Raw genomic sequence first — 27663 nt, forward strand, 5'->3', positions numbered from 1 at the left:
CGCAAAATCCCAGAGGGATAAGAGACACAGCCATGTGCTCAGTCTCTCTTGGATCCGGCCTATGCCAACCCAAGTGCAGCACAACGACCAGACAGACAAGTTCAAGACCAACGATCGCTACCAGACCGATGAGTCCAGCAGAAACAGAGCCACTTCTTCCACCCAGCCACGCAAGATCCAGACAAAGGCCTTGTCCATTTGCAGAGAGCCGGTTGCCCTGAAGTTAAGTATAGGTTATTGCAGTTGTTAGGTGGAGTTAAACTTGTAGTGTTTTGCATTGCATGTGGAAGTAATCCTTGTGTGTAAATAAACCATCTTTGAACTTGAACGGACTAACTGGTTGTGTTGTCCTTTGATCGATATCCAGTAAAGCCTGTGGTGGTATTATCTGATACCTGGCGACTCTAAAGAGCATCATTATTAATTGGCAACATCATTGGTGACTCTGGTGGCGATTGGCAACATTGGCACACCAGCGAGTTCACACTGATGAGAGACCTTTTACATGTCCAAACTGCGGGAAGTGCTTGAAAGGTTCTGTGAATCTGATGACCCATCAACGGGTTCACACTGATGTGAAACAGTTCAGCAGCTGTCACTGTGATACTGGACTCAGCAACTCATCTAAACTCACTGTACAATAGTGACTGCAGACTGGGGAGAGATCATTCACCTGCTCAAGAGTGAGAAAGGATTCACTCAAATTACCTGCACTGCACAGAGCGTGGCATTCATCCAACTTGCTGGCACACCAGTAAATTCAGTGACAAAGACCAAAGTTCACAGTGACAAAAACCATTTCATTTCCAGACTGTGGGAAGAGCTATAAAAGTTCTGTGGAACTTATACATTATCAACATGTTAACACTGATGAGAGACATTTCAGATCCTCTCACTGTGGGACAGGGTTCAGATGAATTTCACATCCAACTGAACACCAGCAAATTCACACTTGGGAGACGCAGTTCACCTTGTCCCAGTGTGGGACGCAATTCACTCAGTTAACCCACCTGAGACACCATTAACGTGTTCACACTGGAGACCGTTCAAATGCCCTGACTGTGGCAAAGGCTATATAAATTCTTAAGAACTCATGTCCCATCAATGTGTTCACTGACCAGACTGTTCAGCTGTTTTCACTGTGGAAAGGGGTTCATGCAATCTCAACTCACTGTACACCAGCAGGTTCACGTTGGAGAGAGACTGTTCACTTGCTGGGTTTGTGGGAAGGTATTCAGTTGCTTATCCAATCTGCTCAGACACTAATGATTTCACTAACAACTGAAGTGATTGGATTTTATTGTTAAATCACACTCCGAGCTGAACCGTGTTCATTGGTGTCCATTTCTGCTGATGTTCATAGACGTTTAAATTTAGATAGAAGTCAAATAAATCAGCTTTGTATAAAAACAGTGTGCCAAGTCTTTTTAATATGTCTAACACAAGTTAGGCTCCTTTTGACGGGTTCTCCCTCTCTCCAGTTTCTTCTATCCGAACCTCCAAAAACAAGTGTGAGGAGTTCATGCAGCTTTTTTGTCATAGAGATTGAGACAATCTGATCAGCTGCCTCTGCTGCTCCTCCCCCCGCCCCCTCCTTCCAGTAGCCCACCAGGACAAACTGTCTCTAAAGTTTCCACTTGTCAAAGCCCTGATCTTACATCTTTCGCCAATTTTTCTTTCTTTAAAAATCATTATATCCCACATATGGAGCAGATGAACATCATCTCACTGGGTGTGAACTTTCTGGTTGTAGGGATTAGAACTCTTACATCAGAATCAGGACATGAGAATACGGTTTAGTTATGGAGCAACTTTATCAAGGGAACGAGCAGGCAAACTGAAAGACTAAAGCTAAAAGTACAGGCAGTGATTTACAGAACAACATAAGCTTTATACTTTGCGTGTTGTGTCTTGACAGCAGAACATACTTCTTTCCTTGTAGCCTTTGGTATTCCTATGGAGTTTCAACTTTTTACTTCATTATTACTTGTTTTCTTTCCTTGGTTCTTTTCTCCACCGCTCCATCCCCAGGAAGACTGTTCTTGTGCTGGAAACTCCCCAACTGGCTCTCCTGAGGTTACCAATTAGAACTATTCATCGACATTTCACTACAGTTATGTGGCTCTTGACCAAGCGTAGGTGTGTTCATGTGAATAACATTCACAGGTTAATGAGAGCTCACAAATTCCTCTGTGGTTATATATAACTCCTACTATCTCAGTTCAAAACTCATGCAAGCTTGTTCAAAGCAATGGTGCGACCACCAGATTCTAACCTACAGATCAACACACAAGAACACAACTCCCGACAGACTATATTAATACATACACAACGAAAGAACAGAATTCTTACAGACTGTATCTGGCGATGGAGTGACTGATCCTTCCAGTTGAAGCCTCATATAGAATTATACAGGATGTGCAGAGCTGTGACAGGCCATTCAGCCTAATGAGTTGATGTTGGTATTTACCTTACATTCAAGCCTTTACACATCTTTTCACTTCACTGTAACCCGATAGTCCCATCTTCCAGAACTGTTTGTCCACCCTTATTCAGAAGGGATTTTAATATTTTTCCCACCACCGATGTTAAGGTTACAAAATGTTGCTGCTGCTGCCGCCGTGTCAGAAATGATTGAACGCAGCGACTTCCAAACTTCAATATCAACGTTGAGCGATGAGGCTTTTTTGATGTTTGTAAAATATGCCCCTGTTCATATTCCTTAATCATTCCATTAGGGAGAGGTGATTGTGTGTAATGTGCAAGTCATTAAGAACAGTCAGCAAGGATTCAACGACAATTTCTAATCAGAGTGGTAAATTAGTGAAACTTTCAGACACTGAATTGCAGATTTTTCATCAAAGATCAATTTAGGATTGAAGGAAAGTGCAGAATTTCATAGTCATGGAGTTTCTGTTGAGGAATCATGAATTAAGGGGGGAAAGAAAAATCACAAATGGTGCTTTTGGGGCTGTAAAATCACAAATGGGGCTGTAGCCCCAAAAACCAATGACAGATCCAGAATTTAGAACTCCAGCCGGTTACAGGGTTATTAGTATCAGCAGAACAAATCTAATATACTCAGACAAGTCCTGGATATGATTAACCGCAGCAGAATCCAACACCTGCAGTCACTTATGTATTCACCGGTGAGCCTGCAGGTGTGAATCCCTTTCCACACACACAGCAGGTGCACCGGTGAGCCTGTAGGTGTGAATCCCTTTCCACACACACACACAGCAGGTGAACGGTCTCTCCACAGTATGAATTCTCATGTGCAGTGAGCTTAAATGACAGCCTGAAGCTTTTTCCGCAGGAAGTGCAGCTGAATAGCGTCTCCTAGGTGTGAATCCGGTGGTGTGACTGGAGGCCAGATAGTCGAGCAAATCCCTTCCCGCACATGGAGCAGGTGAACGGTCTCTCCCCAGTGTGAATTCGTTGGTGTCTAACCAGGTCGAATGACTGAGTGAATCCTTTCCCACAATCGGAGCAGGTAAATGGTCTCTCCCCTGTGTGAGTCCGTTGGTGGACAGTCAGAGCAGAAGAATGTCTGAACCTCTTTCCACAGGTACTACAGCTGAATGGCTTCTCCTCAGTGTGAATTCGTTGGTGTTCAATGAGCACAGATGACTGCCTGAAACTCTTCCCACAGGTACTACAGCTGAATGGATTCTCCTCAGTATGAATTCGCTGATGTAACTGGAGGCTGAATAACCGAGGAAATCCTTTCCCACACACGGAGCAGGTGAATGGTCTCTCCCCTGTGTGAAGTCGCTGGTGTCTCACCAAGTCGAATGACTGAGAGAATCCTTTCCCACACTCTGAGCAGATGAACGGTTTCTCCCCAGTGTGAGTACGTTGGTGTACAGCGAGGGTGGATGACTGCCCGAAGCTCTTTCTACAGTACGTGCAGCTGAATGGCTTCTCCTCAGTGTGAATTTGCTGGTGTGACAGAAGGCCAGATGACCGAGTGAATCCCTCCCCACACGTGGAACAGGTAAACGGCTTTTCTCCTGTGTGAACTCGCTGGTGATTCAGCAGACTGGCTGACTGAGTGAATCGCTTTCCACACATGGAACAGGTGAATGGCCGCTCCCCACTGTGAACTCGTTGGTGTGTAGTGAGGGTAGAAGAATACCTGAACCTCTTCCCACAGCAAGTGCAGCTGAAAGGTCTCTCCTCAGTGTGAATTCTCTGGTGTAACATCAAGGAAGTTTTCTGAGTAAATCCCTTCCCACACACGGAGCATGTGAATGGCCTCTCTCCAGTATGACTGCGTTGATGGTATTTCAGCCTGGATGGATAATCAAATCCTTTACCACAGTCCTCACATTTCCACAGCTTTTCCATGACCCCTCTTTGTGGGTTTCCAGGTTTGGATGATCAATTGAAGCTTCATCCACACACAGAACAGTGTACAGTTCCTCCCTGCTTTGAATGATGTAATGTTGTTTCAGGCTGTGAAACTGGTTGAAGCTCTTTCTACAGTCCGTTCGCTGAGATTTGTGTGTGTGTGTGTAAATGTGTCAGGACTTTCCAGTCACAGTGATGTTTGAAATCTTCTCTTGGAGACTGAACAGATGACCATTCCTCCTTCTAGATTCAAAGGCTGATGACATTCGATTTTGAATAATCGTGACTCAACCAAGTTGTTTGTTTTCACTTCGCATCTCCAAATCCTTCCCTTCTAATGCCTGTAAAAAGGAGTTTACAGAAATAATCATGGGTAAATACAACATAGAAATTCAGAACAGACAAAACCTCCATAGCAATTCAGAACAGACAATTATAGTTTGCATAAAACTTATCTTCCTCTCTTGATTTGCAAACTGCAGTCACGTCCCGTTTCATACATTACCCCATCTTCTGTGCAAAATACCAAACCCATCACACCATTTATTTCCTTCACTCCAGGTTTTCTCCCTTTCACTCCTCTGGTTTCCCTTTGGGGAGGACAATTAGGGTTGGGTAATAAATGCGTCTCTGCCCAAATCCTGTCAAGAGAACAATAAATAAAATTAGTGAACCAATCGATTTCTCTCCCGGTCACTAAGAGCCCGCCCACTCTGATGCCTCACCAGGAGAACCGAACAGACAACCAACTCCTCGCTGAGACAAGATGGCGACAGTTAATCAGGGTCTGTTCCGGAAGAAATCCCCGGATGGATAACCGCGGTTCTGCAGCTTTTTATTGGGATTTTGCGGCCTCCGGCGGCTACTGCCGACTCCTCCCCGACCACCACATAGGAAACCGGCACTGCGCATGCGCTAGATCACAAAGCCCGAGTGTGATTGACGGCATGGCCAGACCAATAGGAAGGAGGGACGGATCTGGAGGACCGACCGGGAGAGGTTAGCCCTTCAACCAAAATGGAGAAGGGGTGGGCTCAGGTCGGATCAGCCTCATTGGCTGTGGTGTGCGAAGCGCGCTGTGAAGATGCCAGTTAATTGAGGACCGTCAATGGAAAAAGCCCGAGCAACGATCATCGTATTGATAGGTATTCGAGATTCGGCGTCTACACCGGCTCCCCCCCGCCCATGGGCTTTGGTTTTATTCCTCTATTCTGTGGGCACGGTTTTGTATTGTATTTAATATGAGGGAGGTGGAGGATTGTTGGTGTATGTGGAGCCAGGATACTGAGGAGGGGGTTGGGAGATGGGGGCTCTGGCATGGGTCACCACACGAGCCAGTGAACAGGAGTGTGATTGGGGGGGGAGGACCGTGGTCGTTGGAGCCTGGTCGAGCAGGTTTCGATGGGCCTGGGATGTGTGTAAGTGGGGGGAGGAGATCGATACTGGGAGAGGTGTTTGCCAGAGGAAGTGGATTGGGGGGGGGGGGGAGGGTAACACTGTGGAGCATCAGTGAGTCGCAGAGCATCGTGGATAGCACGTATAGAGAGGTGGTCACAAGGCAGGCTCAGACTCTGCAGGCAGGAAGGGTGACCACCAGACAAAGCAAGAGAGTGAGGCAAGTAGTGCAGGAATCTCCTGTGGCCATTGCCCTGCAGAACAGATATACCGCTTTGGATACTGTTGAGGGGAATGGCCTCTCAGGGGAAAACAGCAACATCCAAACTCGTGGCACCACGGTTGGTTCTGCTGCAGAGGGGAGGGGTGATAAGTGTGACAGTGCAATAGTTATAGGGGATTCAATTGTAAGGGTGTTTCTGTGGCCGCAAACGAGACTCCAGGATGGTGTGTTGCCTCCCTGGTGCTAGGGTCAAGGATGTCTCGGAGCGGGTACAGGACATTCTGGAGGGGGAGAGTGAACAGCCAGTGGTCGTGGTACACATCGGTACAAACGACATAGGTTAAAAAAAGAGGATGAGGTCCTAATAGCAGAATACAGGGAGCTAGGAAGGAAGTTAAGAAATCGGACCTCGAAGGTAGTGATCTCAGGATTACTACCGGTGCCACATGCTAGTCAGAGTAGAAATGACAGGATATATAGGATGAATACATGGCTGAAAAGATGGTGTCAGGGGGAGGGTTTCAGATTCCTGGGGCATTGGGACCGGTTCTGGGGGAGGTGGGACCTGTACAAACTGGACAGGTTACACCTGGGCAGGACTGGAACTGATGTCTATTTGCTAGAGCGGTTGGGGAGTGTTTAAACTAATGTGGCAGGGGGCTGGGAACCGATGCCGGAAGGTAGTAAAACAGGGACAGATACAAAAGACAGTAAGGGGGAAAGTGTAAGACAGAGAAGCCACAGTCAAAAATCAAAAAGGGTGACAGTACAAGGTACAGTGACTGAGGGGAGTTCTGTGAATTGGCCCAGTAATACTAAAAGGAATAAAACGGGAAGTAAAAACATAAATGGAAAACAACACGGCAGGTTGTTACATGAAGATATGGGTTCAACGACAAGGAAAATTAGGAGAAAAGTTAAGAGGAAAAATAACTTTGGAGAGGTTACTGATCAAGGTGTTAAGATTCAAAACAGAGCTATAAAAACCAACATAAGTGTACTTTACCTGAATGCTCGTAGTATTCGGAATAAGGTAAATGAGTTGATGACGCAAATCATCGTGAATGACTATGATTTAGTGGCCATTACTGAAACATGGTTAAAAGATGGTTATGACTGGGAGTTAAATATCCAAGGGTATCAAACTATTCGAAAGGACAGAGTGGATGATAAGGGAGGTGGTGTAGCTCTGGTTTTTAAGGATGACATCCGGGCAATAGTAAGGGATGACATCGGTTCTATGGAGGATAAGGTTGAATCCATTTGGGTGGAAATCAGGAATAGTAAGGGTAAAAGTCACTGATAGGAGTAGTCTATAGGCCACCAAATAGTAACATTATGGTGGAGCAGGCAATAAACAAAGAAATAACGGATGCATGTAGAAATGGTACAGCAGTTATCATGGGGATTTTAATTTACATGTCGATTGGTTTAACCAGGTCGGTCAAGGCAGCCTTGAGGAGGAGTTTATAGAATGTATCCGCGATAGTTTCTTAGAACAGTATGTAATGGAATCTACGAGGGAACAAGCGGTCCTAGATCTGGTCTTGTGTAATGAGACAGGATTGATTAATGATCTCATTTATAGGGATCCTCTCGGAAGGAGAGATCACAATATGGTGGAATTTAAAATACAGATGGAGGGTGAGAAGGTAAAAACATACACTAGTGTTTTGCGCTTAAACAAAGGGGATGATAATGAGATGAGAGAAGAGCTAGAAGTTAGACTGGGAGCAAAGACTTTATGGTGAAACAGTTGAGGAAGGACTTCCGGTTGCGGCGATGCGGAGCTAAGCCGCACGTTTCGGCAGCTCCCGCGACAACGGACTTTCGGGCTCACTAGAGGAGCCCCAACGGAGCTTTTTTGATCGGATCCCGTGTGGGAAGGTGCAGTAAGGCCCCCCCCCTTACGATATATGGCCGAGATCAGCGGTGGAGCGGCAAGAAAAGAGGCTCTGGAGCAGCGGCAAAATCGAGGGGGGAAAAGCAAGATGGCGGAGGGCGGAGATCGAGCAGCATGGGGGCCGGACCAGCAGGAGTTCCGTAAGCGCTGTGTGGAGGAGCTTAAAAAGGAGGTGCTGGCGCCAATGCTGTTGGCGTTCGAGGGGCTGAAGGAGACCCAGAAGGCCCAGGCGGTGGAGCTTCGTGAGGTGAGGGATAAAACGAATGAGAACGAGGACGAGATCCTGGGCCTGGCGGTAAAAATGGAGGCGCGCGAGGCGGAGCACAGGAGGTGGGCCGAGAGAATCGAAGTCCTGGAGAACAGGTCGAGGAGGAAAAACATCCGGATTCTGGGTCTTCCCGAAGGAGTGGAGGGAGCTGACGCCGGGGCATATGTGAGTACGATGCTCCATTCGCTGATGGGAGCAGAGGCCCCTCCAACCCCCTTGGAGTTGGAGGGGGCTCACCGGGTCCTGGGGAGGAGAACCAATGCTGATGAGCCGCCAAGGGCGATTGTGGCAAGGTTCCATCGCTTCACGGATAAAGAAAGTGTGCTGAGATGGGCCAAGAAGGTGCGGAGCAGTAGATGGGAGAATGCGGTGATCCGAGTCTACCAGGACTGGAGCGCGGAGGTGGCAAGGAGGAGAGCTGGCTTCAATCGGGCCAAGGCGGTGCTGCATTAAAAAAAGAGTCAGGTTCGGCATGTTGCAGCCTGCGCGACTGTGGGTCACCAATCAGGATCGACACCATTATTTTGAAACGCCAGAAGAGGCTTGGACCTTTATCCAGATGGAAAAACTGGACTCGAACTGAGGGGATGTGGCTGGGGGGGGGGGGGAGATGTTGGTTGTAAATGGGGGCTGTAAATAGGGGCAAAGAACACTTCATGGGTGGGGCGATGGATGGGGATGTGAGTAGAGCTCTGGTTAAAATTCCTAAAAGTCCTTTTTTCTTTTCTGTAGACGAGATTACAATGATGGAGAATGTGGGCGTCGGTGCTGGAGGGAGGTGAGACTCGGGGATGAGGGAACTGGGATAATGGCCGCAAAAGGAGCTGCGACACGGGGGGCGGGTCTGGTTCAGGAAAGCGTGGGCTTTTTCCCGCGCACAAAAAGGGGGGGGGTGGAGGAAGGTAAGGAGGAGGGGAGACTCCAACACGGGGGAGATCAACGGGGAGGCGGGGGAAGCCGGGGGTCAGCAGAAGTCAGCTGACTCACGGAAGCAATATGGGGGAGCAAAAGGGGGGGAGAGGGTTTTTTTTTTAGGGTTGCTGCTGCACTGTCCGAGGGGGAACTGAAAATGGAAGAGGTGGTTCCCCGCCTGGGGGACTGGAGGGTGCGGGAGGTGCGGGCATGGAACTGGCCTAAGATAGGAGATGGCTAGTGGGGGGGGGGGGGGGGGGTAGGTAACCCCCCAATCCGGCTGATCACGTGGAATGTGAGAGGCCTAAATGGGCCGGTTAACAGGGCCCGAGTGTTCGCGCACCTAAAGGGACTGAAGGCAGCCGTGGCCATGCTTCAGGAGACACATCTGAAGGTGGCAGATCAGGTCAGGTTAAGGAAGGGTTGGGTAGGACAGGTGTTCCATTCGGGACTGGATGCGAAGAATAGAGGGGTGGCTATACTGGTGGGAAAGCGGGTGTCGTTCAAGGCCAAGAACATAGTAGCGGACAAGGGAGGCCGATGCGTGATGGTGAGTGGTAGGTTGCAGGGGGCGGAGGTGGTACTGGTGAATGTATATGCCCCAAACTGGGACGATGCTGGATTCATGAAACGGATGTTGGGGCGTATCCCAGACCTGGAAGTAGGGAGCCTGATAATGGGCGGGGATTTTAACACGGTGCTGGACCCAGCATTAGATCGCTCCAGATCTAGGACGGGGAAGAGGCCGGCTGCGGCCAAGGTGCTTAGGGGGTTTATGGAGCAGATGGGGAGCGTAGATCCGTGGAGATTTGCCAGGCCTTTGGCCAGAGAATTTTCTTTTTCCTCCCACGTTCATAAGGCCTACTCACGGATAGATTTTTTTGTTATGGGCAGGGCACTGATCCCAAAAGTAGCGGGAACGGAATATTCGGCCATAGCCATTTCAGACCATGCCCCACATTGGGTGGAGCTAGAGCTGGATGAGGAGAGGCACCAACGCCCGTTGTGGAGGCTGGATGTGGGACTGCTGGCAGACGAGGAAGTGTGCGGGAGGGTGCGGGGGTGTATGGAAAGGTATCTGGAGGCCACCGACAACGGGGAGGTGCAGGTGGGAGTAGTATGGGAGGCGCTGAAGGCGGTGGTTAGGGGAGAGTTAATCTCCATCAGGGCGAAGAGGGAGGGCAGGGAATGGGAGAGGTTAGTAGGGGAGATTTTAAGGGTGGATCGGAGCTAAGCAGAGGCTCCTGATGAGGGACTACTCAGGAAGAGACGAAGTCTCCAGAAGGAGTTCGACCTGTTGACCACAGCGAAGGCAGAGGCACAGTGGAGGAAGGCACAGGGGGCGACATGTGAATATGGGGAGAAGGCGAGTCGGATGCTGGCACATCAGCTCCGTAAGAGGACGGCAGCGACGGAAATAGGCGGAGTCAAATATGGTAGGGGAACTACGGTGCGGAGTGCGGGGAAAGTGAATGAGGCTTTTAAGGCCTTTTACGAGGAGCTGTATAGGTCCCAACCCCCAGGGGGAAAAGAGAGGATGTGGCGATTTCTGGACCAATTGAGGTTCCCAAGGGTGGAGGAGCAGGAGGAGGTTGGTCTGGGGGCGCCAATTGGGATGGAGGAGCTGGTTAAAGGACTGGGGAGCATGCAGGCAGGGAAGGCTCCGGGGCCGGATGGGTTCCCGGTGGAGTTTTATAGGAAGTATGTAGACCTGTTAGCCCCGTTGTTGGTAAGGACTTTCAATGAAGCAAGGGAGGGGGGGACCCTGCCCCCGACAATGTCGGAGGCGATGATCTCTTTGATCTTGAAGCGGGATAAGGACCCACTGCAATGTGGGTCGTATAGACCGATCTCGCTCCTTAACGTGGATGCTAAGTTGCTGGCAAAAATGTTGGCCACGAGGATTAAGGACTGTGTCCCGGGGGTGATTCACGAGGACCAGACGGGATTCGTAAAGGGTAAACTGTCAAATACTAATGTGCGAAGGCTCCTAAATGTGATAATGATGCCATCGGTGGAGGGAGAAGCGGAGATAGTGACAGCCATGGATGCGGAGAAGGCCTTTGATCGGGTAGAGTGGGAGTATCTCTGGGAAGCGTTGAGGAGGTTTGGGTTCGGTGGATGGTTTATCAGTTGCGTTAAGCTCCTGTATAAAGCCCCGGTGGTGAGTGTGGTCACCGTCCGGTGAAGGTCGGAGTATTTCAGGTTGTATCGAGGGACGAGGCAGGGGTGCCACCTGTCCCCTCTGCTGTTTGCATTAGCAATTGAACCTTTGGCCATGGCGTTAAGGCAGTCGGGGAAATGGAAGGGGGTGGTTCGAGGGGGAGAGGAACATCGAGTGTCGCTGTACGCAGACGACCTGTTGCTGTACGTGGCGGATCCAGTGGAGGGGATGGTTGAGGTAATGCAGATCCTACGGGACTTTGGAGACTTTTCGGGATATAAGCTCAATATGGGAAAGAGCGAGCTCTTTGTGACCCACCCGGGGGACCAGGAAAGAGGGATAGACGACCTACCGTTGAGGAGGGCGGAAGGGAGTTTTCGATACTTGGGGATTCAGGTAGCTAGGAGCTGGGGGGCACTGCACAAGCTTAATTTGACGCAGATGGTGGAACAGATGGAGGAGGACTTTAAAAGGTGGGACATGCTGCCACTCTCGCTGGCGGGTGGGGTACAGTCGGTTAAAATGGTGGTCCTCCCGAGGTTTCTTTTTGTATTCCAATGCCTCCCAATTGTGATTACTAAGGCCTTCTTTAAGAGGGTAAGTAGGAGCATTATGGGATTTGTGTGGGCAAGTAAGACCCCGAGGGTAAGGAGGGGGTTCCTGGAGCATAGCAGGGATGGAGGGCTGGCGCTGCCGAATTTGGGTGGCTACTATTGGGCAGCCAACGTGGCAATGATCCGTAAATGGGTGATTGAGGGAGAGGGGGCAGAGTGGAAGAGGTTGGAGATGGCTTCCTGCAAAGGAACGAGCCTGGGGGCGCTGGTGACGGCACCGCTGCCGCTCTCGCCGACAAGGTACACCACGAGCCCGGTGGTGGCGGCAAAGCTAAAGATCTGGGGGCAGTGGAGACGGCACAGGGGTGCAACGGAGCATCGGTATGGTCCCCGATTAGAGAGAACCATCGGTTTGTCCCAGGAAAGATGGACGGGGGGTTTCAGAGCTGGCATCGGACAGGGATCAGAAGAATGGGGGACCTGTTCATTGACGGGACGTTTGCGAGCTTAAGGTCGCTGGAGGAGATATTTGGGCTACCCCCGGGAAACACTTTCAGATACATGCAAGTGAGGGCGTTTGTGAGGCGACAGGTGAGGGAATTTCCGCTACTCCCGGCACAGGGGATTCAAGAGAGGGTGATTTTGGGCGTATGGGTCGGGGAGGGCAAGATGTCGGCGATATACCAGGAGATGAAAGAAGAGGGGGGGAGGCTTTGGTAGAGGAGCTGAAGGGTAAATGGGAAGAAGAGTTGGGGGAGGAGATTGAGGAGGGGCTGTGGGCTAATGCCCTAAGTAGGGTTAATTCCTCTTCCTCGTGTGCCAGGCTTAGCCTGATACAATTTAAGGTGGTTCATAGAGCGCATATGGCTGGGGCGAGGCTGAGTAGGTTCTTTGGGGTGGAGGACAGTTGTGGGAGGAGCTCAGGGAGTCCGGCGAACCATGTCCATATGTTTTGGTCATGCCCGGCACTGGAGGGGTTCTGGAGGGGAGTTGCGGGAACAGTATCTAAGGTGGTGAAAGTCCGGGTCAAGCCAAGCTGGGGGCTAGCAATATTTGGAGTAGTGGACGAGCCGGGAGTGCAGGAGGCGAAAGAGGCCGGCATACTGGCCTTTGCGTCCCTAGTAGCCCGGCGAAGGATCTTGCTAATGTGGAAAGAGGCGACACCCCCCAGCGTGGAGGCCTGGATAAACAATATGGCTGGGTTTATCAAGTTGGATAGGATAAAGTTTGCCTTGAGAGGGTCTGTGCAGGGGTTCTACAAGCAGTGGCAACCGTTCCTAGACCATCTCACGGAGCGTTAGATGAGGGTCGGACAGCAGCAGCGGCAACCCGGGGGGGAGGGGGGACATCGTTCGTGGCGGGGGGGGGGGGTTCTCTGAGGGGCATTTGAGCAAGAAAATACATGAATGATCCGGAAACTGACATGTACGGGAAGAATCCTATGTACAAAGTTATGTATCGTATTGACTGGCCATGTTCATGTCTTGCCACACGAGCTTTATTTCTTTTCTTTGTTGTGGGGGTTGTTTGTTGATATGGTTGGAAATATTGTTAAAAAATTCTTCATAGAAACATATTTTTAAAAAAAAAGAAACAGTTGAGGAACAGTGGAGAATCTTCCAAGCAATTTTTCACAGTGCTCAGCAAAGGTTTATACCAACAAAAAGGAAGGATGGTAGAAAGAGGGAAAATCGACCGAGGATATCGAAGGAAATAAGGGAGAGTATCAAATTGAAGGAAAAAGCATACAAAGTGGCAAAGATTAGTAGGAGACTAGAGGACTGGGAAATCTTTAGGGGGCAACAGAAAGCTACTAAAAAAGCTATAAGAGTAAGGTAGATTGAGAGTAAACTTGCTCAGGATATAAAAACTGATAGTAAAAGTTTCTACAAATATATAAAACAATAAAGAGTGGCTAAGGTAAATATTGGTCCTTTAGAGGATGAGAAGGGAGATTTAATAATGGGAGATGAGGAAATGGCTGAGGAACTGAACAGGTTTTTTGGATCGGTTTTCACAGTGGAAGACACAAATAACACGCCAGTGACTGATAGAAATGAGGCTATGACAGGTGAGGACCTTGAGAAGATTGTTATCACTAAGGAGGTAGTGATGGGCAAACTAATGGGGCTAAAGGTAGACACGTCTCCTGGCCCTGATGGAATGCATCCCAGAGTGCGAAAACAGATGGCTAGGGAAATTGCAAATGCACTAGTGATAATTTACCAAAATTCACTAGACTCTAGGGTGGTCCCGGCGGATTGGAAATTAGCAAATGTGACACCACTGTTTAAAAAAGGAGGTCGGCAGAATTACAATGGGATGAGAGAGGCAGGTAATTATAGGCCAGTTAGCTTAACTTCGGTAGTAGGGAAGATGCTGGAATCTATCATCAAGGAAGAAATAGCGAGGCATCTGGATGGAAATTGTCCCATTGGGCAGATACAGCATGGGTTCATAAAGGGCACGTTATGCCTAACTAATTTAGTGGAATTTTTTGAGGACATTACCAGTGCGGTAGATAACGGGGAGCCAAAGGATGTGGTATATCTGGATTTCCAGAAAGCCCTTGACAAGGTGCCACACAAAAGGTTGCTGCACAAAATAAAGATGCATGGCATTAAGGGGAAAGTGGTAGCATGGACAGATCAAGAACAAAGAAATGTACAGCACAGGAACAGGCCCTTCGGCCCTCCAAGCCCGTGCCGACCATGCTGCCCGACTAAACTATATCTTTTACACTTCCTGGGTCCGTATCCCTCTATTCCCATCCTATTCATGTATTTGTCAAGATGCCCCTTAAATGTCACTATCGTCCCTGCTTCCACCGCCTCCTCCGGTAGCGAGTTCCAGGCACCCACTACCCTCTGCGTAAAAAACTTGCCTCGTACATCTACTCTAAACCTTGCCCCTCTCACCTTAAACCTATGCCCCCTAGTAATTGACCCCTCTACCCTGGGGAAAAGCCTCTGACTATCCACTCTGTCTATGCCCCTCATAATTTTGTAGACCTCTATCAGGTCTCCTCTCAACCTCCTTCGTTCCAGTGAGAACAAACCGAGTTTATTCAACCGCTCCTCATAGCTAATGCCCTCCATACCAGGCAACATTCTGGTAAATCTCTTCTGCACCCTCTCTAAAGCCTCCACATCCTTCTGGTAGTGTGGCGACCAGAATTGAACACTATACTCCAAGTGTGGCCTAACTAAGGTTCTATACAGCTGCAACATGACTTGCCAATTCTTATACTCAATGCCCCGGCCAATGAAGGCAAGCATGTCGTATGCCTTCTTGACTACCTTCTCCACCTGTGTTGCCCCTTTCAATGACCTGCGGACCTGTACTCTTGAGGGTTCTACCATTCACTGTATATTCCCTACCTGCATTAGAACTTCCAAAATGCATTACCTCACATTTGTCCGGATTAAACTCCATCTGCCATCTCTCCGCCCAAGTCTCCAAACAATCTAAATCCTGCTGTATCCTCTGACAGTCCTCATCGCTATCCGCAATTCCACCAACCTTTGTGTCGTCCGCAAACTTACTAATCAGACCAGTTACATTTTCCTCCAAATCATTTATATATACTACAAAGAGCAAAGGTCCCAGCACTGATCCCTGTGGAACACCATTGGTCACAGCCCTCCAATTAGAAAAGCATCCTTCCATTGCTACTCTCTGCCTTCTATGACCTAGCCAGTTCTGTATCCACCTTGCCAGCTCACCCCTGATCCTGTGTGACTTCACCTTTTGTACTAGTCTACCATGAGGGACCTTGTCAAAGGCCTTACTGAAGTCCATATAGACAACATCCACTGCCCTACCTGCATCAATCATCTTAGTGACCTCCTCGAAAAACTCTTATCAAGTTAGTGAGACATGACCTCCCCTTCACAAAACCATGCTGCCTCTCACTAATACGTCCATTTGCTTCCAAATGGGAGTAGATCCTGTCTCGAAGAATTCTCTCCAGTAATTAGTAGATGATTGGTTAATTAATAAAAAGCATAGAGTGGTGATTAATGGGTGTTTTTCTGGTTGGTAATCAGTAGCTAGTGGTGTCCCTCAAGGATCAGTGTTGGGCCCACAATTGTTCACAATTTACATAGATGATTTGGAGTTGGGGACCAAGGGCAATGTGTCCAAGTTTGCAGACGACACTAAGATGAGTGGTAAAGCAAAAAGTGCAGAGGATACCGGAAATCTGCAGAGGGATTTGGATAGGTTAAGTGAATGGGCTGGGGTCTGGCAGATGGAATACAATGTTGACAAATATGAGGTTATCCATTTTGGTAGGAATAACAGCAAAAGGGATTATTATTCAAATGATAAAATATTAAAACATGCTGCTGTGCAGAGAGACCTGGGTGCATGAGTCGCAAAAAGTTGGTTTACAGGTGCACTAGGTGATTAAGAAGGCGAATGGAATTTTGTCCTTCATTGCTAGAGGGATGGAGTTTAAGACTAGGGAGGTTATGCTGCAATTGTATAAGGTGTTCGTGAGGTCACACCTGGAGTATTGTGTTCAGTTTTGGTCTCCTTACCTGAGAACAGACGTACTGGCGCTGAAGAGTGTGCAGAGGAGATTCACTATGTTAATCCCAGACCTGAAGGGATTGGATTATGAGAAGAGGTTGAGTAGACTGGGACTGTACTCGTTGGAATTTAGAAGGATGAGGGGGGATCTTATAGAAACATTAAATTATGAAGGGAATAGATAGGATAGATGTGGGCAGGTTGTTTCTACTGGCGGGTGAAAGCAGAATTAGGGGGCTTAGCCTCATAATAAGGGGAAGTAGATTTAGGACTGAGTTTAGGAGGAACTTCTTCACCCAAAGGGTTGTGAATCTATGGAATTCCTTGCCCAGTGAAGCAGTTGAAGCTCCTTCATTAAATGTTTTTAAGATAATGATAGATCGTTTTTTGAAGAATAAAGGGATTAAGAGTTATGGTGTTCGGGCCTGAAAGTGGAGCTGAGTCCACAAAAGATCAGCCATGATCTCGTTGAATGGCAGAGCAGGCTTGAGGGGACCAGATGGCCTACTCCTGCTCCTAGTTCATATGTAACAAAGGGTTGAGGCGGGCCTGGGGTTCAGATAATGGCGGATAGGAGGGATGGGTGGAGGCTGAGAGACTCCCAGTCAAAATAGTGACGTGGAACGTGAGGGGATTGATGGGACCGAGATCGAGAGATTTTGCGTACTTGAAGAGTTTAAAAGCTGATGTGGTGATGAACAGGGGACCTATTTGAGCGTGAAGGATCAGGTCAGCTTCGGAAGGGTTGGGTGAGTCAGGTGTTTCATTTGGGTTTCAATAGTAGGGCTTGGGCCCTATTAAGCACTGCTGCCTCAGTGTCAGAGACCAGGGTTCGATTCCACCCTTGGGTGGAGTTTGCTTGTTTTCCCTGTGTCTCTGTGGTTTCCTTTGGGTGCTCCAGTTCCTCCCACAGTCCAAAGATGGGCAGGTTAGGTGGATTGGACACACTAAATTTCCCCTTAGTATCCAAAGATGTGTAGGTTAGGTGTACTCACTAGGGTAGGCCAAGGGAGTGGGGCCTAGGTAAGCTGTTCTGAGAGTTGGTGCATATCGAAGGGCTGAAGGGCCTTCTTTTGTACAGGGATTCTATGGGGAAATGTTTCTCCCTACATAACCTACTTATATCCTTCATAATTTTGTATACCTCGATGTGGGCCCCCACAGCCTTCTCTACTCTGTCACAGCATCATAGAATTTACAGTGCATGAGGAGGCCATTTTACCCATCGAGTCTGCACCGGTCCTTGGAAAGAGGACCTGACCTAAACCCATACCTCCACCCTATCCCCGCACCTCCAGCCTTTCCCTGTAACCACACCTGACCTTTTTTGGACACTTAAGGGCAATTTAGCATAGCCAATCCACCTAACCTGCACACCTTTGGACTGGGAGGAAACCGGTGCACCTGGAAGAAACCCTCGCAAACATGGGGAGAACGTGCAGACTCCGCACAGACAGTGACCCAAGCCGAGAATCGAACCTGGGATCCTGGAGCTGTGAAGCAACTGTGCTAACCACTACCTACCATGCTGCCAAAGGTGGACAGGTCCCTGCCGTGCTCACAGACCGGGGGGGGGGGGGGGTTGTGAGGGATTGGATGGGCTCATGAGCGACCTGGGTTGGGGGGGGGGAGTGGACCCATGGAGATTTTTACTCCCAAGGGATTGAGAGTATTCATTTTTCTCCCCAGTGCACAAGGTGTATTCGAGGATTAATTAAAAAATATATAAATTTAGAGTACTTGATTCATCTTTTTCCAATTATGGGACAATTTAGCATGGCCAATCCACCTACCCTGCACATCTCTTGGGTTGTGAGGGCGAAACCCATGCAAACATGGGAGGATTAACTTTTTTGTGGTGGGAAGGGCACTGTTGGCTGGGGTAAGAGGTCCGAATGGATGGATGTGGTTTTGGAGATGGGGGGCAGCCCTGAGGCCAGGGTGGAGAATGGATGTGGGGTTATTGGCGAACTGGAGCTTCTGTGACAAGACAGGGAAGGTGATTGAGGAGTATGTGCGGTTTCATTGAATGGGGGAGGTCTTGCAGTTGGTGGACTGGAAGGCTCTGAAGACGGTGTTGAGGGGTGAGGTGATCTTTTTGAAGGCCAGGGTGGAAAGGGAGGATCGCCAAACTTTGATAGAAGAGATTTTGGAGGTGGATGGGAGGTACGTGGGGGACCCGGACCCGGGTTGCCTTGCAAAGAGGAAGGAATTACAGGTGAGGTTTGACATATTCTGCATGGAGTAAGTTGCGCATCAGCTGAGAAAGGCAATGGAAGCTGTCTATGAGTATGGGGAGGGATGTTGGCAGATCAGCTCCGAAGAAAGGCGTCCGTGAGGGGGATAGTTTGTGTATGGGATAAGACCGAAGAATTGGTGGTGGCTCCGGAACAGATTAATCTTCTGTTCGAGGGGTTCTATAGGGACCTGGACAGGTCAGAGCCCCTGGAGGAGAAGCGGGAGATAAGGGAGTTTCTGGATGGGCTGGCATGTCTGAGGTTGGGAGAAGTGGAGAGGGCTGTTGGGGGAGTAGGAGGTGAAGGTGGCAATTGGCAGGATTCAGGCAGAGAAAGCAGTGGGGCCCGATGGGTTTCCGGTCGAATTTTATAAAAGATTTAAGGACAAGCTGGCGTCATTGATGGTGGGAATGTTTGAGGATGCGATGGGTGGGGGCTCTTGCCGCGACAATAGGGCAGGCTTCCGTCTCGCTGTTGTTGAAGAAAGACTAATGATCCAGTGGAGTGTGGGTCGTATAGGGCCATATCTCTGCTGAATGTAGATGCCAAGATATTGGAAAAGATGTTGGTGTTCAGGTTGGAAGGGTGTCTCCCAAGGGTGATTTGGAGGAGGACCAGATGGGGTTCGTGAAGAGAAGACACTTGTCCTCGATTGTGAGGGGTTTGCTGAACGTGGTGCTTTCTCCGGCAGAGGGGAGGGAGACAGTGGTGGTGGTGGCGTTAAATGCAGAGAAGGCGTCTGATTGGTGGAGTGGAATTATTTAATGGCAGTATTGGAGAAATTTTGGATTGGGCTGGTTTGTGGCGTGGATGCAGCTCTAAGGGGCCAATGGCGAGTGCGCACAAACAGCAGGAATTCAGGGTATTTTGCATTACACTGGGGTACGAGGCAGGGATGCCCTATGTCCTCCCTTCTGTTTCCACGGAGCCCCTGGTTATTGCGCTGAGGCGCTCCGGGTTGTGGAAGGAGATAATGAGGTGGGGGTGGAACATAGGGTGTCCTTATACGCAGATGAATTGTCGCTCTATGTTTCGGAGCCAAGCACTTTGGTGTGGGGTATAATGGGGTTGCTCTAGAGATTGGGACGTTCTCAGGGTACAAACTGAATTTAGGGAAAAGTGAGTATTTTGTGGTTTCCCTCCAGAGTGGGAGCAGATGTGGGGTGGCTACCATTGTGTTTGGGGGTGCAGGTGACCCAGGATTGGGCAGGGCTTCAGAAATTTAACTTCACTAGTTTGGTGGGGAGGATGAAGACTGATTTGCTGAGGTGGGACAATCTCCCTGTCATTGGAGGGCCGGGTGCAGGCAATTAAGATGAATGTTTTGCCACGATTCCTGTTTTTGATTAAATGCCTGCCGGTCCTTTTGCCCAAGGCATTTTTCAAGGGGTTGACAGGTTGATCTTGTTTGTTTGAGATGGGGAGGTGGCGAGGATTAGGAGGGTGATACTGCAGGGTGGGGGGGTTAGGCCTTCCAAATTGTTGTATTATCATTGGGCGGCTCGAGGGGATGGAGGATGTCTGCGAGTGGTTTGGGTGTGAATCATATGCATATGTTTTGGTCCTGCCCGAAGCTGGAAAGATTTTGAAGGACGGTGTTCAGCACCATTTTGGGGGTAGTACATGCGGTCATGGAGCCCGGTCCCCTAGAAACCATTTGGGGGTGTCGGACCACCCGGAGCTGCAGGCGGATGTGGGGGAAGATGTTTAACCTTCGCCTCGCTGATTGCTCGTAGACTGGTTTTGTTGTGGTGGAGGTCAGCTTCTCCACTGTGTGCCTCGGCGTGGCGGGGATGATCGGCGGGAGTTTTTGACCCTGGAAAAGGTGATGTTTGCTCTGAGGGGGTGAGTGATGGGTTCTACAATTGTTATGGTCTGTTCACGGATTTTCGGGAGTTGGTTACAGTTGATTGTTGAGAGGGGTGGTTTGCAGGGGCTGGAGTTTTTGCGGGGTGGTTTGGAATTGTAAAATTGTTGAAAATTTGCTGAATAAAATACCTTTTTAAAAAAAAAATGCCGAGCGAGTGCTGCACTGTCAAGAGAGTCAGCACTGACGGGCTCCCTCACTTCCAGAGTGTCAGTATAGAGAGAATGTCTCACTGTCAGGGGGTCAGTGCTGAGAGAGTGCCTCGCCATCCGAAAGTCAGTACTGAGCAAGTGCTTCACAATCAGACAGTCAGCACTGAAGGAGTGTCACACTGTCAGAGGTTCCACACTGAGGGGATGCTTCACTGCCAGAGGGTCAATACTAAGGGAGCATCTCACTGTCGGAGGCTCAGTACTGAAGGAGCACTGCACTCTCAGAGAGCAGTACTGAGAGAGTGTCTCACTGTCAGAGGGTGAGTACTGAGGGAGTGTCTCACTGTCAGAGGGTGAGTACTGAGGGAGTGTCTCACTGTCAGAGGGTCAGTACTGAATGTCTCACTTTTGGAGTGTCTCACTTGTCGGAGGGTCACTACTGAGGCAGCCCTGCACTTCCAGATAGCAGTACTGAAGGAGTCCCTCACTGTCAGAGGGTCAGTACTGAGGGAATGTCACACCGGCAGAGGGTCAGTACTGAAGGAGTGCCTCGCTGTCGGAGGCTCAGTACTGAGCGGGTACTGCACTCTCAGAGAGTAGTACTGTAGGAGTCCCTCACTATCAGAGTGTCAGTACTCAGAGAATATCTCGCTGTCAGGGGGTCAGTACTGAGGGAGTGTCTCACTGTTGGAGAGGGAGTGCTAGCCCCGGCACCCGAAGTCAAGGTTGGCCCACGTTAGTCGCGAAGGTCGGCCGGCGTGGTCTGCGAAGATTGGCCAGCATGGGTCCAGAAGGTCAGCCGGCGTGGTCGGCCAGTTGGTAAAAATGGGTCCCCGGAATGTTACACACTGGCTCACTGGGCCTGCTCATTCCATTCCAACTTCCTTCACTTATGGGAAAGTGACTGAAATACTGCAACAGACAGATATTTGGGGAAAATAGTGAATTTGCTATTCAAATGAGGTCAGGTCTCTGTATCTAGAAGAACTGGAGTAGATGCAACAACCTATGAGGAGGCAGTGGTATTGTCACTGGACTGGTAATTTAGAGACCCAGGGTAATGCACTGGGGACCTAGATCAGAATCCCACCACATTCCAAATCTGGAATTTAAAGACTAATAATGGCCATGAAACCATTGTCAATTTGTTCACTAATACTCCTTTAGGTAAGGAAACCTTACCTACATGTGAAACATGTCCCACAGCAATGTGATTGTCTCTTAAATGCCCTCCAAAATGGCCCAACAGATACTCAGTTGTATGAAGCTACTACAAAGACTACATACAGGAATGAAACCAGATGGTACCTACACCAGATGGACTGCAGCGGTTCAAGAAGGCAGCTTATCACAGCCCTCAAGGGCAATAAATGCTGGCTGAGCCTTTGAATTAACATTTTAACAAAGAAAGAAAAACAGCAATGATGACAAACTCTCGGATTACATCTCACAAAAGATTGGACATGCTCTAAATGTCTTCTCTGGCTAAAAACAGTGAAGGATGACTTGGTCGTTTAAGATTTGACAGGATAGTAAACTGTGGATAGACGAGAATAAACATCAGTTAGCAATGAATCCATGGTGCAAATCAGGAGCAACCTTTCTCAGCAGAAATTAAAGCAGAGAATTCTGGAAATACTTAGCATACTGTGGATGGAAAAAGAAAGTTAATCTTTCAAATGAACATCACTTATTGTCACAAGTAGGCTTCAATGAAGTTACTGTGAAAAGCCCCTAGTCACCACATTCCGGCACCTGTTCGGGGAGGCTGGTACGGGAATTGAACCGTGCTGCTGGCCTGCCTTGGTCTGCTTTAAAAGCCAGCTCTTTAGCCCTGTGCTAAACCAGCCCTGATATCAGGTCTGTGCACTGATGCAGTGCAGTTCTGATGAACAATCATAGGCCTGAAATGCAAACTCTGTCTCTCTCTGCACAGATGCTACCAGATTGCTGAGTATTTCCAGAATGTTCTGTTTATATTTCAGAATTCCAGCTTCCACGATGTTTTGCTGGAGAGTTTCAAGAGGAGAGTGCTGACGATGTGAAACTCGGGTCAGAAGGATTTTGGATTTCCATCTAAGCGGGTGTAATCCTTTCATTAAAAAGTTAATTTACCAGCTGAATTAGGAAATGAATTCACTTGGTGATCCCACTCACTGTCAGAACAGCAAAGTCACACCAGAGGGAGACCATACCAAGAACATACAGGTCCTTCGGCCTTCCAAGTTGTGCGGATAATGATACCTGTCTAAACTAGAACCTTCTGCACTCCAGGGTCTATATCCTTCTATTTCCGTCCTAATCATGTATTCGTCAAGATGACTCTTAGACATCGCTATTGTATCTGCTTCCACCACCTCCCGTGGCAGTGAACCTTTGCCTCGTAGATCTCTATTAAACTTTCTCCCTCGCATCTTAAACGTATGTTCTCTTCCAATTGACTTTTCCACCCTGGGAAAATGTGTCTCACTATCCACTGTGCCTATGCCACTCAATTTTATATACCTCTATCAGGTTGCCCCTCAACCTCCGTGGTTCCAGTGAAAACAATCAGAGTTCATCCAATCTCCTCAGAGCGAATATCCTTCAGACAAGATGACATCCTGGGAAACCTCTTCTGTATCCTCTCCGAACCTTTATGTCCTTTTTGGTAGCATAGCGACCAAATGCTGCACATAAGCAAAAGGATTTAACCAGTTTTCCTATTAGTTGACATTGCAGCTTTCAAAACTCAAAATATTTGACCCATTATCAGCACATTCTTACAGACAAGGGGTAGTTTAACTGATCTGTCCAAGGTAAAAATAATATCACTTCACTCTACTTGGTTGGTTTAACACACTGGGCTAAATCGCTGGCTTTTAAAGCAGGCCAGCAGCACGGTTCAATTCCCATACCAGCCTCCCCGAACAGGTGCCGGAATGTGGCGACTAGGGGCTTTTTTGAAGCTTCATTGAAGCTTACTTGTGACAATAAGCGATTTTCATTTCATTGTGCATTTACATTTAACTATAGGAACTTTTACTGTTGTTAGGTTCACCTAGGCAGAACGTGGTGGGAGGAGAACGCTGGTTAGTTGCTGTATCAATTGAGTTAATCATTTGAATATTGTACCGTGGTCAGTAGCTGCAATTGTAATCGCATCGCCGATTAATTATTTCTATTAAACAACATGAATTGGAATGGCGGAGTGTTTGGCCAGCATTCGCCGCGGGTTAAAATGTGCCCAATTCTCACCACAGGAGATCCGCGTCGGCGCAGTTCAAATTGTGAATAGCGCATGCGTAGTGCGGGCTGTCACAGAAGCTGCGAGGAGCGAATAAGGAACAATAGAGAACAATTGAGTACTGGAGTCGATAGGGGGGGGGGGGAGAGAGAAATTAAGTCAGTGGAGTGGGCGGTAAGGCTTCATAAACATGCAGTGGAGATTTGTAACTCCGAATAAAAAAAATACCGATCTCACTTTCGCAATGAAAGGGAAATTAGATTCAGAGATGCGTCTCAGGTTACCGGAAATAGTCCTAGTTAACAGCCGCCATCTTTATATGGGGCAGTGAGCTGGAGAGTGCAAGCGTGACAGCCATCTTTATCGGGGGCAATGCGCTCCAGGGAGCATGCGTGGCCCCTATCCAGAGGCTGCATAGAATTTGATGTGAAATCAGTGGGTTGTTGTAAAAACGGGAGATCAGGGTTTCAACAGCTATATGAACATCATCAATCATGGAAACCTTACAGCACGGGAGGAGGCCACCGGGTCTGCACCGACCTTCTGAAAAGAGACCCCACACAGGCTCATGTCCTTATCCCATCCCCGTAACTCGGTAATCTCACCTAACATTTTGGACACTGGGACAATTAATCCACCTAACATGTACATTTTTTGACTTTGGGAAGAAACTGGAGCACCAGGAGGAAACCCACTTAAGAACGTGTAAATTTTACAGTCACGCAAGGAAGGCCAACATCAAATACGGACCCTGGTGCTGTGCTAACTACTGTGCCGTCCATCATCCCATTGAACTTCAATGGAAAATTATAAAACAAAGTCTGACAAAAGGAGACATTAGGGCAGGTTTGGGAAGAGAGTTTGAAATCGTTGCTCGTTTGTTACAAAACCCGAGTACTACTGAAAAACGAAACAGGCCGAGGAAGCTGTTTGACTCATGCTCATCAGGGCAGATGCAAACAGGAGATCTGAGTGATGACACAGAAATGAGGCCAACAACTTATCCTGAGATCAATTGTGACCAGACTGACTTAATCTCAAGAGTGTTGCAGGGAGAGGAATCTAGTGAATGGAGATTGGAGCAGGGATTGAAAATTGTCTTCAGTCTTCTCAATATTTAACTGGAGTTAATTCATCATCAGGACGAGAACCAGAATCTGCCATGAGACTGACCCCAGGCTTAACTGGGTTACAGGGATAGGGTGGAGGTGGTCTTGGGAAGGGTGCTCTTCTCGGGGGCCGGTGTAGACTCGATGGGCTGAATGGCCTCTTTCTGCACTGTAAATTCGATGACTAACATAGTTCGAGGGAGAGAAAGAAAGAAGGAAACCCTGAGAGGTTTGGAGAAATCACCTTCACCAACGCTCGTTAAATCTCCACACAGTAAGTTTTGGACGCAAGGTTGACGTCTGCTATTTATGGTCAGTCAGGGGGTTTCAGATTAATTTTTTGTCACGAGTAATGACTGAAGTGAATAATCAAACATATTGTTATCTCTAGGTGTACAAGTTTGTTAAAAAGATACAGAAAAAATGTCCAAACCTTTGTTTGGATTTCAGCACAGGGAGGTGTGTGGGATGGGGATTGCACCTTTGGGGAACAAGAGAGGAAAATAGGTCCCTTAGAAACTAGAATTGTCTGTTCTGAATTTCTATCCTGTACTGACAGTGATGACTTTTGTAAAATCATCTTACAGAAAGTTAGAAGCGGAGGATTTGCAGACGGGAAACTCAAACCAAACATTACATCAAGATCTGAGCCACTGAACTCATCTGCACCTGAATATCATCAGTCTATGAATGTGGAAGGAGAATTGTTTGTCCTATCTGTGGGAAAACATTTGAAACATCAATAATGAATTCACACACACATCCAAGTGAGTATGTTCCAGTGAACTGACTGGAAAGAGCTTTGACAAGTTACACAACCTGAAACAATATCACACCATTCACAGCGAGAAACTGTACACGTGTTCTGTGTGGTCGAGGATTCAATTGACCATCAAACCTGGAGAGACACAAAGACACCTGCACCATGGAGAAACCGTGGAAATGTGCCGATTGTGGGAAACGATTCAATTACCCATCAGACCTGGAAACTCATCGGCGTACTCATACTGGGGAGAGGCCGTTCACCTGCTCCCAGTGCGGAAAGGGATTTACTCAGTCATCTTACCTGCTGATACACCAGCGGATTCATACTGGGGAGAGACCTTTCACTTGCCCTGAATGTGGGAAAGGATTCACTGGTTCCTCTGATCTACTGAAGCACCAGCGAGTTCACACTGGAGAGACACCATTCAACTGCATGTCCTGTGGAAAGGGATTCAAGTCTTCACCCAACCTCACTGCACACCAGCGAATTCACACTGGTGAGAGGCCATTCATCTGCTCTGAGTGTGGGAAGGGATTCACTCAATCATCCAACTTGCTGACACACCAGCGAGTTCATACTGGAGAGAGACCATTCATCTGCTCTGCATGTGGGAAGGGATTCTCCCGGTCTTTCCACCTGCTGACACACCAGCGAGTTCACACCGGAGATAAAGTGTTCACCTGCTCCAAGTGTGGGAAGGGATTCAGTCAGTCATCCCACCTGCTGACACACCAGCGAGTTCACAAGTGACTAGGGATTGGATTCTGCTGTTAGTCACATCCAGGACTGAACCATGCTCATTCTGACAGTTGTGGTTTGATGTTAATAATCCCTGTAACTGGGCTGGAGTTTAATATTCTGGATCTATAGCTGATTGTGTTCTTGGGGCTGCAGTGTCTCTTTCAGAACCGTTGTCTGTGATCTTTCCTATAATTCAGGAACTCTCATCAGAAATTAGTTTACGAGATTCTGAACTTTTATTTCAATCCTGAATTATTCTGTTATATGAACTACACAGTTCAGTGTCTGAGTGGTTCCACTTATTAACAGCTCCAATTAAAATGTGTTGATTAATCTTTGCTGGCAATTCTTACTGACTTGCACATTACACACAGTGACACCTTTATTATCCAGAAGAAAGAAGGGAAATGGGAATTCATAGAATCCCTGCAGTGCAGAAGGAGGCCGTTCGGCCCATTGGGTCTGCACCGACCCTCTGAAAGAACACCCTACCTAGGCCCACGTCCCCACCCTATCGCTGTAACCCAGTAGCTCCACCTGACCTATGGCCACTAAGGGGCAATTTAGCCTGGCCAATCCACCTAACCTGCACATAATTTTCTTGCACCGAAAAGTGCTTAGAATATGGAACTCATTATCAGAACATCTATGTCTGAGCTGAAAACGTATAGGTAAACTCACACTGTAAACAAATTGTTCAACAGCTGAAAATGGAAAGGGGTTCACTCTCAGGCAGTGTAAATCATAGGAAGAAGGCATTCAGCCCAGAGTGCTACTTTCAAAGTGATTAGTTGTTCAGGAGTAACATTGTTTACAATGGCACAAATGTGCAGAAAATCACTTTGATTACCACCCATTTTCACATTTTGCCTTGCACCAACATCACTATCGTCAGTTCAGATCTGAGTCCAGGAAGTTATTTTGTGGCTGTCCCAGCCACCCGTTTATGTGCCCGATCCAGCCCTGCCCCACCTCATTTGGGAGCAGCAATATCTCCAGCAGCGTATACTCCGGTAGTTGGGGGAATGTCGGTAGCTCCTTACGCACAAAGACCCGCACCTGCCAGTATCTAAACTCCCTCGGACGCTCAAATCCCTCCCGCAGCTCATCCAACCCAGCGAATTTCCCCTCCAAGAAGATATCCCTGACCTGCTTCAACCCCTCCTCCTCTTAACGCCTATTCATCCCATCCATCCCCCACGGCTTAAACCTGTGGTTCCCATACAGTGGTGTCAGCACCGACATGTGGCCCAGCTT

The 27663-nt window shown here is 48.3% G+C and overlaps 1 protein-coding gene and 1 long non-coding RNA gene across 3 annotated transcripts; one reads left to right on the top strand and one right to left on the bottom strand.

Annotated features, from left to right (window-relative positions):
* Positions 1-1795: 1795 nt before the first annotated feature.
* LOC140420833 (uncharacterized) lies at positions 1796-5255 on the bottom strand. Its single transcript, XM_072504905.1, has 2 exons — positions 5079-5255; positions 1796-4994 (listed from the first exon to the last, which is right to left on the bottom strand). Exon 2 carries the CDS (start codon positions 4348-4350, stop codon positions 3340-3342), a length of 1011 nt encoding a protein of 336 aa, XP_072361006.1. The 5' UTR covers positions 4351-4994; positions 5079-5255; the 3' UTR covers positions 1796-3339.
* On the top strand, positions 5135-26739 carry LOC140420836 (uncharacterized). Of its 2 annotated transcripts, XR_011946603.1 has the most exons (3): positions 5150-5498; positions 8875-8920; positions 25487-26739. It is a non-coding gene; the product is annotated as an uncharacterized lncRNA (long non-coding RNA). The 2 variants fall into 2 exon arrangements; XR_011946604.1 differs by lacking the exon at positions 8875-8920 and having other exon boundaries at positions 5135-5498.
* The last annotated feature ends 924 nt before the right edge of the window (positions 26740-27663 follow it).

Source organism: Scyliorhinus torazame, chromosome 5 (assembly GCF_047496885.1).
Source record: "Scyliorhinus torazame isolate Kashiwa2021f chromosome 5, sScyTor2.1, whole genome shotgun sequence".
Taxonomy (NCBI): domain Eukaryota; kingdom Metazoa; phylum Chordata; class Chondrichthyes; order Carcharhiniformes; family Scyliorhinidae; genus Scyliorhinus; species Scyliorhinus torazame.